This window comes from Rhinolophus ferrumequinum, chromosome 28 (genome assembly GCF_004115265.2).
Source record: "Rhinolophus ferrumequinum isolate MPI-CBG mRhiFer1 chromosome 28, mRhiFer1_v1.p, whole genome shotgun sequence".
Taxonomy (NCBI): domain Eukaryota; kingdom Metazoa; phylum Chordata; class Mammalia; order Chiroptera; family Rhinolophidae; genus Rhinolophus; species Rhinolophus ferrumequinum.
In genome coordinates, this window is record NC_046311.1 from 616,919 (window position 1) to 634,058 (window position 17,140).

At 40.2% G+C, this 17,140-nt stretch overlaps 1 protein-coding gene across 1 annotated transcript in view; it reads right to left on the minus strand.

Annotated features, from left to right (window-relative positions):
- IREB2 (iron responsive element binding protein 2) overlaps positions 1-17,140 on the minus strand; it is a 35,665-nt gene that overhangs the window by 10,078 nt on the left and 8,447 nt on the right. The window contains exons 3-11 of the mRNA XM_033100075.1: positions 13,305-13,470; positions 11,583-11,720; positions 10,421-10,639; positions 7,970-8,039; positions 7,298-7,481; positions 6,452-6,591; positions 4,395-4,566; positions 2,499-2,599; positions 379-495 (exon numbers count right to left, since the gene is read on the minus strand). Coding sequence (XP_032955966.1) covers positions 379-495; positions 2,499-2,599; positions 4,395-4,566; positions 6,452-6,591; positions 7,298-7,481; positions 7,970-8,039; positions 10,421-10,639; positions 11,583-11,720; positions 13,305-13,470 — 1,307 coding nt within the window. The remainder of the gene's footprint in view (positions 1-378; positions 496-2,498; positions 2,600-4,394; positions 4,567-6,451; positions 6,592-7,297; positions 7,482-7,969; positions 8,040-10,420; positions 10,640-11,582; positions 11,721-13,304; positions 13,471-17,140) is intronic.

Below are 17,140 nucleotides of genomic sequence, written 5' to 3' on the forward strand. Positions count from 1 at the left end.
ACTGAGGCCGTGAGAGTTTCAGTCTGGAGCAGGCCGTCCACCAGACTCTCTGTGCTGATGTGAACACTCAAATCTGTACGAAGTCACAGCCACAGGAAGTCCTCGGCGCTTGCAACGAGGCTCCTGTGACTCAGAACTAAAATTTTCAGCTTAAGTTTAATTAATTTAAACTTTAATATGAACAGCCACAATCGACCTCTGATCCCCAGAGAGGACCTGGGAAAAAGCTCATCCAAGGACCTGCCCTCGGCAAGGAGGAAGAGGGGCGGCTGGTGTGCGCCCCAAAGAGAGACAGCATGCGCTGAGTTCCTGGGTCACCTGCTGGTCCCTCCCCCCTTGGTGGAGTTGTGTTCACCACGAAGGCTGGAGGGAACCTACCTTTTCACTTAAGCAAGCTCGGAAGTCACTCTTCATATCTGTCACAGCAACTCTATCCTGTGGTCTTTTTGGACCACTGACAGATGGAACTATTGAATTCAGGTTAATCTGGATCACCTAGGAAATGGGAGGTAGAAGAAAGGGAATCAGGATTCCTAAGGACACACTGCAATTCAAGCACGGCTTTCTGAGACAGATTGGGGTATTTATATTGGTTTGAATGCAACTTGTTTTAATGGTGAAATACACCCTCCCAGAAAGGAAGATTTCAAAACCCCACCTAACTTACAGAACATGAAAATTTGCTGAAAGCAAGACTGGCAGATGGGTATGCAAACCACCTCAACACCAACTGTTCAGCCTATATAAACTGTTTTATTCCCAACTGTTCTTTTCCCACAACGATAAACTGTCTTACAGATGCCTGACGCGGAGGAGATGCCCGTGCCAGCTTTGCATTCTGTGCCTGCTGTGCCTGCTGTGACCACGGTGGTGGCTTCGCAAGCCTTTCCCTTTCTCAGCTTCCATGTGTGACGTGTGGCCAACAGAGGGTGCTGGAGGGACACTGGGAAAGGGGTATCTTTTCCTGGTTCCCGAGCACCTAGAGGCCAGGCTCCTGCAGACCATGCTTACTCCTTGGTTTAAAAAATCAGTGTTAAAACCCCACCTCCCAACTAGGCCTCTATTCATTGCTCTGGAGTCCTATCATTTTCCTTTCTGCATTTTATTTGGGCATGATCCATTCAAATTCAGTTTCTCGCCACTGTGACTTTCACCACTGTCTAAGAAGAGCCCTGTTTATTCTGACTGATAGTATAACAACTGCAGCATCAGCTTTTCTTATTTCCATTCCATGGGCCCTGGTGGTCCTAGTCTTGGCCAGTTATGTATAAATTTAATGAGTTTCTCTTGAAATCAACACCTGATGGATTTCAGTTTTATTTCTTAATTTGGTCAGGTTTTCAGTAGGCAAATTTATTCTGTTATATCACCAAAATGTTTCCATTTTATTTCCTTATTCTTTCTCTTTGTCTTATTTTTGATGTGGACAAAGCACAAGATTCAATAAACAGAGCTGAAAGCAACAAGAGAACGATCAGAGAAGTTCAAAGATTTGCCCAAAGTATCACATAAATTCAATTCCTGTGGGTTCTATACTGGCCTTCAATATACCTATTCATTTATTCGCCCAACATTTTTACTGAATATCTACTACGTGCCAGGCACTGTTCTAGGAGCTGGGAACACCATGCCAAACAAAACTTTGTTTTTTGTTTCTGTCCTCACTGAGCTCACTTGTTTTCTGATGGGGGAAAGGCAGGCAAACAAGCATATAAATTAACAGATGATGTCAGGTAGGGATACAGGCCATAAAAAAAATAAAGCTGGCTGAGAAAATGTATTTCTCAACAACAAAAAAAATCACTGAACAGTTAACCAGACCTATGATGACACCAAATTGTTTTAGACCCTGACACACTCCCAGAAAATGAATTTTATTAAGACTTTCCTGAATGTGAATTCTACCTACTTCAATATAAACACAAATTTCTAAGAGATAAATATTTGCTTTGGTTGTTAAATAGCTTTAACATTTAAGACCACATAACCGTAATCCCTTTATCCCTTTCACAAGTGGATTTTTACAAAATATAGACGTTAACCAGGTGCAGACATCTTAAAATTGTTATTTTGGGAGGATATCATAGTACTCTTATCATAAAGTAAGAAAAAATTAGAATGATTAATTTTATGTTTCAAATATTAAAAATTTAGACTTGATAAAATGTCATAAAATTCACTGTAATAGAAGTCTACGGAAAATTAATGAATAAAATCAAAGCAGGATCATAAATAACATTTGTTAACTAATAATAAGAGTTATCATTTATTGAGCACTTACTATATGCCTGAAACTGTTCTAATAATTTTGCATTTAATCTCTTAAGAATACTATGAGGTAGATTATCTTCACATTTTAGAGAGCAGGAAACTGAGGAGAAAGTCTAAATAAATTGCCCAGAATTCTGTAGCTAATAAATCTCAGAGCCGGGACTCAAATTCAGGTTCTCAGGCTCCAGAATTTACACCCACTACCAGATGGGTTGTCCTGTATATACCTGGGAGTATTCAGGTTCTCCTGAATTATTCTGGTCATTTCGAAACAATTTCACAGCTTTAAGGTATGTTTCCATTGTCTCGAGTTTGGCTTTGTCAAAACCTAAAAAGGAGATGAACAATAATGAAAATCCAGTAAGGAATTTTTAAATCTTCAGGTGTTAAGAGTGCTGAATTCCAATGGTGGGCAAGAAACAAATATGACAAATTACTAAGTACTCAGAATCACTTTCTTTATGTTAGTACTTCCTTGTATTTTCAACAGTAGTAAAAATTTTACTCTCCATGAAAAACTCTATAAACTACATAGTAGCCCCACCTTTAAAAGTTACTCAATCACAGACAAGATCAGAAATACTGAACCAGTTCTAAAAAACTTACAAAAAAACACTGCTTGCAAAAGAAAAACCATAAAATTGAACATAAATAAATTACTACCCCCAAGAAGGATAAATTCATTACTTTCCCTAAACAACAAGCAACATTAATATAGTCAAGAATGAAAGATTCAAGTAAATGAAAGTTAAAAATCATTTCACAGAGCAGAAAGATAAAGAGATCTAACAAGATCTTCAGAAATTAGAAGAATTTAGATGTTAACAATGAAAATTTCCCATGTGACGTTGGATACTTATCTATAAGCCTGGTGAGAAGTAAATGACGGTGCAGGCTGTATTTCCCCACGATTGCCACAGCAATACATACCCCAAGTTACAATGTGGGTGACATTCCTCTGCCAAGAGGCAGAACCTACGTTCACTGCCCTGAACCCGAGCAGTGTGACTTCTGGCCGGCGGGGGCTCTCTCTCTCTCAGGTCCCATGGAGAAAGCTCCGTGGGGCTCATGCTGACAGACACAGCTCAGTGCCCAGGGGATGGCCAGCACTCACTGCCAAATGTGCGTGTGTGTCAGTGAGAAGACTTCAGGACTCCAGGCCTGGCTTTCAAGTCTCACAGACACCAGGAGGCGGAGACAAGCAGTCCAAGCTGTGCCCTACGGAATTACTGACCCACTGAAATCATGTGACAATAAACGATTACTGCTGTTTTGAGCCATTATGTTTTAGGATAACCTGTCACACAGTGATAGGTCATTAATGCATTAACTCATCTTAATGTGCAAACGAGGCACCTCTACCATTTCTCTCTTGAATGGTCTACAACCAAATACCCAGATTAGGGAAAGCTGTGTTCTGCGAGGACTGTCCCTTGAAGGCTCCAAATGACCAGTCATCCATTTTGCTATTTGGCTTATTAAATTACAACACTCTGCCCCAAACTGGAGAATACTAGAATATGTTCCCAAAATACATCTTTGATTACAGCAATGATCTCTTAAAAAAACAGAATTGTATCAAATCAAAAAGAGCTCCTGCTTTTTAAGTGGGGCCTTATGAAAAATCCACACATTCTGGTTTTGCAGGTACTTTCTGTTTTACATTGAATAGTCAGTCAACAGAAGGGTGGCCGAAGTTTCCAGTCAATCAGGCTACAAAAAGATCTGGAACCTGTAACCCTACGCTGCTTTTCCCAGAATTATGTGCTTCCTGTTCTTTAGCTAGAGCACCGGTTCTCGGCCTCTTCCGACTGGAGGAGGACGTGCTCCAGCCCGACTCCACCTCTGACCCCTACGCAGACCAGGCCCCCATCACCACCGGGAGAGTGAGGCAAAGGTGAGCAGTCTGAGCGATTCCTTTAAGCTGCTGTCAGTGGGTCACAAGGAACTCGGGTTTGCAGACAGGACACTCTTAAGGTCATCTGATGCAGTTTACTTGAAAGCCACAGTTTCAAAAGAAGATAATTTCATGAAGATTAAAAAACAAGGCAGGGATTTATTATAAAGTACTTCAGACACGTTGGAAACATAACACAAGTCATAATGAGCTTCTGTCTTCTTACCTGTATGTCCTAAATGTTTTAATGTCACATTGTCAACAGGGAAAAAGCTGAGGATAGCACCATATTCTGGACACATGTTTGCTATTGTAGTTCGATCCACTACAGATAACTGTGAAACTCCACTTCCAAAAAACTCCACAAACTTTCCAGCCACTCCTACTTGCCTGAGGTGCTACAGAAAGGGATACACAGAAATACACACAAAAATTAGCAGGAATATTAACATGGATTCTCTGAAAGCTAAACAACTTAACGTTTTAGCCAACACTGGTGAAAGTAAAGGTAAGAAACATCACCGCACTGTAGTTTCGCAGGTATTTAAGATAAACAGTCAACAGGAGACAGGCTCAGTGTCACTGACAGGCAGGGTAGAAAAGGGCTTCAGATTCAAGCTCAAAGTGGCTGAGATTCCCATTTTAATGTTTCTGAAATCGGGGTATAGCTTAGACTTGATGGTGTGTTGTTAGCTGGCAGCCCTTTCTTTCTTAGCAGTACATAAAATAATGGTGCTTCTAACCACTGATGGCATCGTAGACTTAATGAAATACTAGTACACTGATCAAACTGTGCATTTAAATAGAAAATTATACACTGGCTATAAAATTCTTCAAATTCCAACTAATGGTCCAAATATTTATAACAACATTAATTACAGGTAAATTCCATTTGATAGGATTCAACATGTGGCTGCAAACTTAATTCCTTCTAAAATCATTTTTCTTACTTATTACCAAGTAACTAAACAGTTGCTCACCTATTCTAAATTGTAAAATGGTCTCAGATTAGTGTAGAGAGCGAACCTAGGGAGGTGACTAAGAATGAAACGACCTTCAAACTGTGAATGTTAAGTCCCGTACACAGAGTGCGCGGCAATACTTAATCCAAACTCTTTTTTATAGATGTAGAAACTCAAGCCTGAGAAAGACGTCTCCTTATATTCACAGGTATGTTTTTGAGGATGAGGAATACAGATTAGATAGACCAAACTCTGCTTTCACCAAAGTAACGAGGGATCACAACATCCATTTTGAAAAACAATACATTATTAATCCTACAAAGATCACTAATATGACAGGACCTCAAATGTAACATTCAATAAAGGTACGCATTCATATATTGAATTTTTGTATCAATAAATCAAAATGTCAAAAAATTGACATGTAACGCTTTTTAAAAAATATAACCAGAAGAGTCTAAAAAGCAGCATTCATTTTCCAGATGTCTGAAGAATTGATTTCTCTAAAAACATAATGGGATGTTTCTTTTCCTTTAGGAATAATGCTGTAATTCTCAATTTAACTTCTTGATCTTTTAGACCCGTACAATGAATCAATTATTTCTGTAAGATGTCAAATGTTTTTCTAATCAAGGAAGAAGGATCAATACTACATTTTCTTTCCCTGCGGAGTAGCCTGAAAGCCTTCGGACTACAACCTAACGGAAAATGCTGAGACCCTGGGATCCAACTGGGATTACACATGGAACATGAGACTTCATCAGTAAAACGAAGCTAGGGACACCAGAACTTTAGGATGGTGTGTTACAAATGGTGTTCGCTAGGAAACCTACACTCCTTGTACTGAACTCATGCAGCCAGTATTTTAAAAACTCAGAGAAAAATACTTTATGACAAAGAAACGTCAGAACAGCCAACAGAAAAATCTGACACTATCTTTCTACAGTCCATATTTTTTAAAGTATTAGCTAGTAGGATAATAGTTTCTAAAGGGCAAGTGATTCAATTAAGTATTAAAGATTACACTTTTCCTAGAGCTGACTGCCTGGGTTTGAATGCTTGTCTTACCACTTACTGTTTAGCCCTGTTACCTTGGGTACATCTGTTTCCTCAGAACTGAAGTAAGACGATAACAACAGCTGGTAATGAAGGATCGATGGGATAACATGTCCAGTGGATAATGACGACCACTGTCTTGTACTTACCAGCACCAAGTAGGTGTTACGTGTTTGCTATCACTACTAGGATGGGAACGAGGACTGCTAGGAGGCTTGCGGAGCCCTGCCCCCCCGTGTCACGCAGCCGCGCAGCTCCAACGTACCTTTGTAATGCCAAGAACAACATCTATGGATGTAACAAAAGCGTTTGATGAGCCAGTTAACTCACATCCAACGACCTCCGGTAAAGTCAGAGAAACGGGCAGCCCAAGCATAACTGCTTCTGTCTCAATGCCTCCAACCCCTAGAAGGAAAAAATGGGCACATCAGCACAGCACATGTAAACGTGATGGCACCCTGGTAGGTCGGGTGTTTCGTGAGCTCGTTTTACAGTTTCGCACACTGTGGACACGGCACCCGAGTCTTCTCACGAGAACGACTTCACTCACATGGTTAAGAAACTGGATTCTGACCTCTGCATTAAATTCAGTAAACACGTAGTATTTATTATGCTAAGTACTGGACTACGTCCCAGATACAGTATGAACAGAACGCAGCTTGGTCCAAGGGCAAAGAAAACGGTCATGACAACCACCGCGTGACAGCATGACTCTGCCAGTGGAACAGCCGGGGCAGAGCCCCACACGTGAGAGCACAGCCCACTCAGCATAAATGACCAGTCTTTAAGACGCTGTGACCAAAGGCCAAAGAGGCACCAGCTGTGAGGGGCTTTATACACTAAAATGCAAATGAACTTGGGTTCATATCAGAGGCCAGGAGAAGCCACTATAAAAGGAGAGTAACCGCGTCACCTTCACAGATGTCATCAGCCTCACTCTAACCACTGCCCACGGCGGTGCTGTGCTGGCAACTGTGCAAACGCCGTAAATTCTCTTACACCACACTGTCCGCAAACACTTGTTACTGCTGTTGGAGATGAAAGAGCCTCAGACGCTGTAGGTATTCCTTTCTGATGTCCCGCCTTCCCCTGCATTCCTGCCTTTACTCACCCCAGCCCAGGATCCCCAGGCCGTTCACCATGGTGATGTGAGAATCCGTGCCCACGACACTGTCTGGGAAGAGGAGGTCCTTGCCTTCAGAAACCACCCTGGACAAATGCTCCAAGTTGACCTGATGAGCCATTCCAGTTCCGGGCGGGATCACGGCCACATTCTTAAACATTCTCGAACTCCACTATGTTTTGTGTAAATTTAAGAAATCCAAGTGTTAGTACATTACATGAATTTGTGCTATCAGGATATAAATATTGACACTAACAATATTTTACCCATGTTCAGTATGGTCAAAGTTTATAGTACATGCTTAAAAACAAATTTGCAGACATTAAACCTAAACACATTTATTTTGTAGATTATTATATCAGAATTAAGTCAAAGAAAAATATTCCAACAGTCCAGAGAAACGATAATTTCCAACTATGTCCCCAGGAGTCACAGGGATGGGAAGAAGGGAAGCCCCCCCGGCCCCCCCAGCTCACCTGAACTACAGCCTGTTTTTACCTTTCCTTATACACTGGCCTTTCCAGTAACATTTTATGTGAAGGAACAAAGGACTCTACTGCTATGAAGTGTTTAAAAACTACTGATCTAAAGATATTAAAAAACGTACCTATCAGTATTTTATAAATTTCAATATAAAAATTTCCCCCAAATCATTTCTACCTTGAAAAATTGAAGCCTCTCTCGATTTCTGCCAAATTCTACTTCTTGATTTTTTAACACTGTTTCAGGTCTAAAAGGAAGAAGAGCTGGCATTAAACGTACATATTACAGAAAAGACCTGCCTTGTTTCCAAGTCTTCATTCTCATACACACACACACACACACACACACACATTTTTTAAATTCTTGGAACAGCAATTTACCAGGCTTCTCAGAATCTGTTATTTTCTTTCAACAAGGAAGTTCTGCTTTGAATAACACACTAGAAAGCTATTACAAGGACTTAACTATTTTACTGGATATATTACAACCCCGTCCACACCAGGGTCCCAAACTGTACTTAACATGCCTCACTCTGAGATTTGGCTAAAAGCATATCAAAAATAATATGGTAAGTTTTGTTGGAGTCCCCACGTCAAGAAAAAAGGAGGGTAGTAACTTACTCAAAAATAAGCACGTACCCTTCCACCCACTTGGCCCTTGTGCCAGCTAAACTGGGAGAAGGACACTGGTTATCACTGCACAGCAACATCATTTTATAGTTTAAAAAAAGCTTTTGGCCAAAATCTTGTGTTCACCTCACCCAAAATGGAAGGGTCTATTTTATCTATTAAGTAGCAATTTACTTTATATGGATTATAAGTATATTCATGAATTAAACTAAGAGATAAAAACAATTCATCTCCAAATAGTAAACACAGATCCACTTTTAGGAAGCTGTTTTTATCTAATGGATAGTTTAAAAATGATTACTAACAGTTTTAAGTTGTTTATTTTGCCTGCCAGCTGCTGATTGATTAAGTGTTGACTAGAATATCAATACAACTTAAATTATACATATCCTCTGGGGTCCACGTAATTACAGTTGCTTAACTGTCAACTTTTTTTTAAACAAAGGCTACTTGAATAATTCATTGCTGAGTGACCATGTGAAGCCGCATCACCTCTTAGTGCGACTTTTCTCAGGGCCTGGGGGAGCATGGCTTTCTCGAGCCACCAGTTACCTCACCTCCCACACAGCACGTATGGCTGTAAAGCGCCAGCCACACATCTGAGCACACGACCTGACTGCCAACTGGGCTGTGATTTCACCTGCCAAATGCACGCTCTCAACTTTCTACCCCTCTATTTCTTGTTGGCGTCTATAACTGATACTTCATTGATGCATTAACAGCACACACGAGAGTTATTATTTTTATACAGCCAGGAACTACAATATAACCCATTTTACTACTTTATAATTTAGAGTCAAAATGGAGGGGAAATGTTACACCAAACTGAATTTTTCAAAATAAAATCGTATCATCTTAGCACTTCCTACTCTGGCAGTTATAAAAAGACAACCAAGAAAATCAATGATTTTTTTTAATCAATAAATCCTCCTTTTCAGGAAATGACTTTCTGTATAAGAGATGTTAATCTCAAAGTCAATATGCCCCTAACAACCAGGGCAACTAAGTATAAGGAATAAGGAGTTATTACATAAAACTGTCATTATTTGATGGCAAAAGACCCACATGTTGTATTGGATTCTTAGAAAGGAAGAACTCAGGTCACTATAACCTGAGGCTTTATAGAAATATTGAGCCAGAAACTGTAGAACTAGACAGAACTTGAAAGATCTACTTTAGGAACAAACGAAATAATGTATTATGTGGTACACAGGATGAAATATGTGTGAATATTATTCTTAGCTATTCTAAATCTTAAATGTGTTAAATTCTAACTTTAAAAAGTTTAAATCATGTTTTATTCAATTAAAAAAAAATTTTGGCAGTCTATTAACAATGGGATAAACAACATAACTGAAGAAAAAAACTTTGGAAACTTTATAATATATAAAAATTGAAGTCATAGAACTCTTTTTCTTATTTTGAAAAATTACCTATTCGGAAATTTAATCAACTCCTAAGAATAGGGTTCTTTCTAGGCAGCTTACATTTTTCCCATGGTACCACATAGACAATCACTTATTTAACAAGGGTCTTTAAGGTTATAACACACAATAATGATAATATTCTTAATATATGATTCTTAATGCAGTTTTTTTAAAGAAAAATATAAGAAATCACCTAGTAGGGAAAAGAAAATCTAGAAATATAACTAGGGAATCCACAAAAGAAATATGAATGAGTAATAAGTACGTGAACGGTACAAATTCACTAAAGAAATTCAGTTTAAGATGTGATACCATTTTTCTTCCTACATCAGTCATGAAAATTAAATATATTGACAGAAAAATCGAAGTTTTCTCGCTAAGGAACAGAAATTGATGTGGGTATTTTAGACCACCACTGTAATTAACTGCTTCTGTCAGGACAGCAGGCAATACATGCCTGATGTGATCCAGCACAGGAAGTGTGGGTCAGCAGGAGTCAGGAGGCGGGGTAACAGTGTGATTTCCCTAACTGAAAAACCACCTGGCTAGTACTAGAAAAAGCAGTCTCATACTCAGGCACTGGCTGCAGATGAAAAGGACACAGAATGGGTGTGTTCTCAATCTGTGAGGACGATCTTCCTGAGCTGCGGCCTAGTTCTCCGGAGTCACAGGATCCGCGGCAGGCAGTCTGGCCTCTGCAGGGGGGCTTCCTGGGCTGCACTTTAAGTGGAGAGAGCTTTCCTGCTCTCTGCGAGTCACCGCCTCCAGGGTTTGGAGCATTCTGTATTGCACTATCATGCCAAAACACGACACAAGACCAGTTAAAAGTGACAGAGACTTAGCTCTTCCAAAAACACACACTAGCAATGCTATCTGGAAGTGACTGAATGCTGTTCAATGTTACTATATCATTTAACTCAGATTTCAAAAGCAAATCACAGATTACAAAAAACAAACAGGTAATTTAAATGGATGGAGATGAAAACATGATTCTAAGTGCCTAATGAAATCATATGCTTCTATAAAAGCTTCAATAACTGAAGCTGCAAGTACTGATACAGATTTTTTTTTCATGTAACAACTTAAAAGAATCTCAGAGCCATAGTTTTAATCTGGAGGGTAAACACTCTCAAAGGTTGTGATGAATCGTAGCCTAATCCCAACACTCCAGGGAACATAAAAAAAAGTGGGAGCATGACAACAGAATCATGTCTTCTCTGGTTTGATCTTGGTCAAAGGTATCTTCTAAATCTAAGAAATTTACTTCAGTGGGAAGAAAACAGCTTTAGCAAGCTCAGTGTTTTCTTTTTGTTGTTATCTGTTGTCTTATTTATTTTGAGCTCAGTGTTTTCAATCACCGATTAATTAAAGACGTTCATGGCTCATATGTTTAGAGTCTCTCTGGAAGGGAAGGAGGTTAATAAATAAAAAGGAAATGAAGACTGATTTCAGATAGTCACTCCACAAAGCAGGTTCTAGGCTCATACATTTCTATGGAAAATGCCAGCAGAAATATACAAACATGAAATGAAATTCAGACTAAGTATTAAAAAAAAAAAGTTTGCAATACATAAACTTTCCACCAGTTTTTCTTTTTCCATATTAGTTAATACTAAAGGAAGAATACTTTGCTGTGGCATAAATTAGCTCTACTTCCTTTTCTCTACCATCTACTCCCAGTGGGTTGGTTGTCAGCTTGCGTGACTGTCTTTACTAATATCTGTATTAAAGTACCATTTATTGAAGTCAATCTGTAAAGAATGGTCAACCGTGAGATCAGTTGGACAGGCAGGATGGACTTTCTTAGGATCGCCTCCAAGAGTTTTCACTGCCTCCCTCATAGCAGCAAAATCCACCATTGCCGGTATTCCACTGAAAAATAGAACATGATCAAATTATAGTTCTAATTGTTCTTTTACATATGCTCAAATGATTAATGTGCATTTTTTCATTTTTGTATTTTAAAAGTACCCCTTTTGAGTCTGCACTAGTGCTTGATAATGTACTTGTTATCCACTGTTTGATGTATCTTGGTATGAGAATTAAACATTATGAGAACGTGAGTGCTCAGGGGTAGATGTGCCAAAAGTCACCCAGGACAATTTTCAGAGGCGTAAGAGAACTTCAGAGGAACTGCCTATGGAATTCTTTCTCCTGCTTTCAATTTTATGATATCCCCTCTCCCTTTTCCCTACCTCCAGCCCCTTCCATCCCAGTGCCTTCCTGTTACTCCAAAGTTATCTGTTAAAGTCTACCGTGTTTCCCTGAATATCAGACTTAGCTGGACCATCAGTTCTAATGTGTCTTTTGGAGCAAAAATTAATATAAGACCCAGTATTATATTATATTATACCAGGTCTTATATTAAATAAGACCAGGGTTATATTATGTTATATAAGACCCAGTCTTACATTATAGTAAAATAAGACCGGGGCTTATATTCATTTTCACTCCCAAAGACGCATTAGAGCTGCTGGTCCAGGCGAGGTCTGATTTTCGGGGAAACACGGTAGGTATGTATTTGTCTCCAGCCAAGCATGCGGTAGGCATTTCCCACATGCCTTCAGTGTGCTAAGCACTAAGGGCACAGGCCAAATAAGAGAGTGCCTGCTCTCCAGGGATTTGTAGGGGACAAAGCAGTAATTAGGGTGACACTGCAAATACGACCGCAGCAGTACACACAGGGCCCACGGAGCAGTGGCACACAAACCAGACAGCATGGGGCTGAAGGGGACCCTCCTGCTTATCTAGCTAACTCCTCCGCCTCCTTCAAAACTCAGCTACAGGTTAACTTTTTGGGTGACCTCTCCCTGGACACCTGGGTCGGCAGAGCCTTTCAGGTGGTAGACACTGTGGGTTTTATGCTAAATATGATGGAAGCCACCTGGCCTGAGGGAGTGGTGTAACCCTGATTACCATTTTCACCTACTGAGAAAAGACTATAGGTTGCCAGTGCGGAAGCAGGGACGTCAGTCAGGGCACGATTACAGCTGCGGTCCAGGTCAGAGAACGGGCTGAACTAGTGCGACAGTGATGCAGGTGATAAAGTACCTGCTGAGACACTGGCGTCTGTATGCAGGAGGGAGGGCTCAGGGGAAATCCTAGCTGTTGTCCTGCACCAACAGGAGCCTACCGTGCCACTGACCAGGACGGGAAAGACGCGGAGGAACGGTGAGGTAAACCGGGCAATCGAGGTTTGGGTCTCTGAGGTCCGAAAAGCCTGTCAGCTAGGTGGAGACCACAGGAGGCGGTCAGGCAAAAGTCGTTTTTGAATAAATGGCACGAGAAACAAGCGCCTCAGTTTTAAAGAATTGCTTCAGTTAGAAAGGGCAATTTAAAAAAATTCGTAAGCTAATCTTCAAACTTAAAAGACAATGGAGCCAACCATCTGCGAGTCTGAATTTTAAGAAGGGAATACCCTGAAATTCATTCATGAAAAAGAAACCTGTCACTCACGTAAAATCTTGAAGAAGAACACGGGCAGGGAAAAAGGGCACTTCAACATTGCTTTGTTTGGTTTTCCAGTCTAAAATGTTCATGACATCTTCCTTTTTCATGAAAAAGCCATCACAATTTCGCACAGCAGCTTCCAACAGGACCCGTATTGAGTAAGGCAGAGTATCTGAATCAAGAGAAAATATCACTATTAATAAGGAAGAGTCACAACAATGTAAAAGATTACAATAGCAGAAAGTTAGATGAAGACAGAGATGCACTGTTCTCTCCATTTAAGAACATTTTCATTTAGGAAACATGGAGTAAAACATTCCTGCCGACACTGGACTTCCACAAATCCGGCGTGCCTGCATGGAAGCCAGGCCTGGAAAAGCAGATAAAACCTTCACACAAGAGCTGCGCTGACCTGGGCACGTGACACTGACAAATACAAATTAACATTCAGGGAGACAGAAAAATTGAAAAGCACCTTAAGTCAGAATTAAATACAGTAACGAAGACATCCCTATTATGGCAAAAAATGGTTAAACTATGTAAAAGCTTGTAATAGACTTTAAAAATTTCCATCAAAAATGGTTCAAGTTTAAAAGTAAATCAGGGTGCTTAGGTGAGTAAAACTCATTTCATGAATACTGTCATTCACTCTAGAGGACTAGTTTTTAGAATGCCATAGAGAAACAGATTTGAGTATTTTAAATTTTTCCATCATATTAAATTCTCACGGCAGATATTGCCACATAAAAGTGCTTCCTTGGGACTTAAAGGGAAGGTTGGGCAAACCATGGGAACCCACACACTGGCTCACATGCAGCTGTCTCCGGGGATGAAGACCTCCAGAAGGCCTGAGAGCAAGGGCAGTGCAAAGCGCTTACAGTGCAACCCATCCAGCGAGAAAGGGAGTAAAAAATGTATTAACACATATTTCAAATATCAAATATATGAACGATACACACTTTTCCCCACAGAAAGAACAATGAAAGGATAAACTGAAAATCGTAGTCTATACCCCAGACAGTGTTTTGGCTGCACCTCCCTGGCAGGATGTTTACTAAGGACCAAAAGAGTCAGGCATTAATACTGATTTTCTAATTTTGAAACTGTCATATATATAATGAGAAAAAAGCAAAAAGTACTTCTGTTACTGGGGCTGGGACCAAGATTTCCACCAGGAACAATGTACGAGTACAACATCAGAGTAGCGAAGTTACAAAAAAACACTCATATTTCAGTTACAATCACACATACCAACGATTTACTTTTCTCTTTCTTAAAAATATTTCCTGCTGTGTTCAGTGAAAATGCCCAAGACAATGGCAACCCAACAGTAATAACCCTAACAACTCAGCGTGCTGTCGCTAAATGCTATTCCCCATTTTTAGAAACCCTGCTCCTTGGAGCAATGGCTGGCTCCATGCTTAGGAAAGGGTAAGTACAGAAAAACCTGGACCACCTTGTGTCAGAAACCGAAGAAGTTATCAAAGACTAATGGGGACACTAATGGATCAACCCGAGCATCAAAATGAATAATGACTGTAATTCACTGAAATATATCGAGGATATAAATAGCCCTCAGTTCATAATGACTCTTAAAAAAAAAACCTTCATCGATCACCAATGGAAGTTGCTACAGCAACTCATTACCCTGAAAACTGACAAAGAAGAGAGAAGTCAATCATTAATCCTGTCATTCCTGATTTCAAGTAAGGAAATAGTTAAGAGAAACTTCCTCGTTGTAAAAGAATTACAGCTAATAAATATAGAGAAAAACAACAGAATTTAAAAATCACCAACATGTAATGAAATGATGCATGTAGACAATGATCGTAAGTGAACACGGAAATCATTAGGTGATGTGGGAAAGGGGAACTTCTGACTGAGGGACCAAGCTGAGAACAACTACACGCACGGAGCGTCACCGACAGTGGACGTTGTAGACATTATTTGCCTCACGATGGCACCAGATATATAAGCACCAACCACGAGGTGTTCTTGCAAAAATACATACACCCGTAAGTAAAGCTGAATCTAATCAAACACCTAGCCTAACTTCCCGTTAACAGGAAATACAGGGGACAGCCAAGTGAAATCACGAAGAAGCAATCAGCCAAACCAGAATAAAAAAGCCGGTTTCTTCGACATGAATGACATGGAAAAAGGAGAGAGGAGGGTATTACCGATTTTCATAAGAGACTTCAGAGACATACCAACCAAATGCTACATGTGATCCTATTTGAACAAACCAACTGTAGTAATGTATTTTTGAGACAACCAGAGAAAACTGAATATGGACTGGGTTTTATGGGAGGGGTGTGAAGAACACCTTACCTCATCACCTGTCTATGTAAAACCCTCAGTCATTATGACAAATAGGAGGTATTAAGGAATGTTAGTTTCCACTCTTACCTCAATCAGAAACATAATGAAGTCCCCCAATCAAAGAGGAATTACAGGGGGACATTTTTAAATGGAACATTTGGAAATAATGAGAAGGAAAATATCACAGAAGCAAATATACAAGATTAACTTTTTATTTTAATTATTCTGGAAAAACCATCTGAGGATTAATTTTTGTTAAGAGTATCTTCATAAAAAGCATTTCATCAGATTTCCAGAAAAACAGGATAACATAAACATCAGCAACTATCTCCACTTCCTCCTGAAACCACTAAGATAATAGCAAAGAAATAAAATTAAGTTATAAACCCACAGGAACAGACGGCGAGAAGCAAAACTAACAAAATTCTGGAAGACAGTGCACGGAGAATTAATAACGGACTGAGCAGAATAGAGAAAGTGGAACTAGGCATCTACACAGAGCAAGGCCATCTGAGACAAAGACTAGGCATCGGGGTGCCTGGGATGTCGTAGAGGGGTGAGGAGTGAGACAGCAAGAGAACAGTGCCTGCCGAGTTCCAGGGAGAATAACTGCCGACCTAGAAACCAGACACAGGCACACTGGCAATCAATTCACCAGGCAAGGCCCCAAAAATCACTTTCCAGGCACCCTTTCTGAGGAAGCTACCGGAGGATATGTTCTATAAAACAAGAAGGTAAATGGAGTAGAAAATGAGGAAACCTGGCCCAAGCCTCAGCCGGGAGAGGCAGAGGCCCTCGCAGGACAAGGGCTGCGCCAACGCCAGCGCGAGCAGTCAGGTGGCAGCAGGCCAAGTGCAGGGCGCGCTGCCAAGAGGGGGAGGAATGGACTGACTACCTGCTTATACCAGGAGGAGCTCCGTTCTTTTGGAGAGTTTGGAGATGAATTACCGGTAAGGGCATAGAAAACTAAGTCAACAAAAAAGATAATTATTTATTTCAGGAAACAATATGAAGTTGTAAAAGAAATGAGATGCAACCATCTACTGCACAGATTGTCTGAGAGCTTTTACAGTCATAACAACGTAAACACTGAATTCTGACTTAACCAAAAACTACGTTAACTATACTAGGAAGAAGTACATGGGATGTATGCAGGAGAGAAGAAAAGCACCAAATTCTCATTTTCCAGAGAAGAAAGTCAAGTCTAAAATAGAAAAATCAAGCAAGAGCTGTATAAGCAAGCCTATTAACTGTATGGAGGAAATGAAAGAAATGTCCCAGAGAACTGAGAACAGCGTTCTCTGCAGAGAAGTCGGGGCAGGGGGCTTCTGTCACTGGTGTAATCTTGGTGGTCTTACAGGCTTTTAACGCTGTCGTGTGCACGTTGTTAAATTAAAAAGCAATTATCACATGAGAGTGCTGTAAGAAAAAAGTGTTAACTGAACCTTTTGTCCTTAAGAAGCACTAACTTACAAATCTGTCTCAGTTGGTAACTACTAGAGGCCTACTGCAAAGAAAGA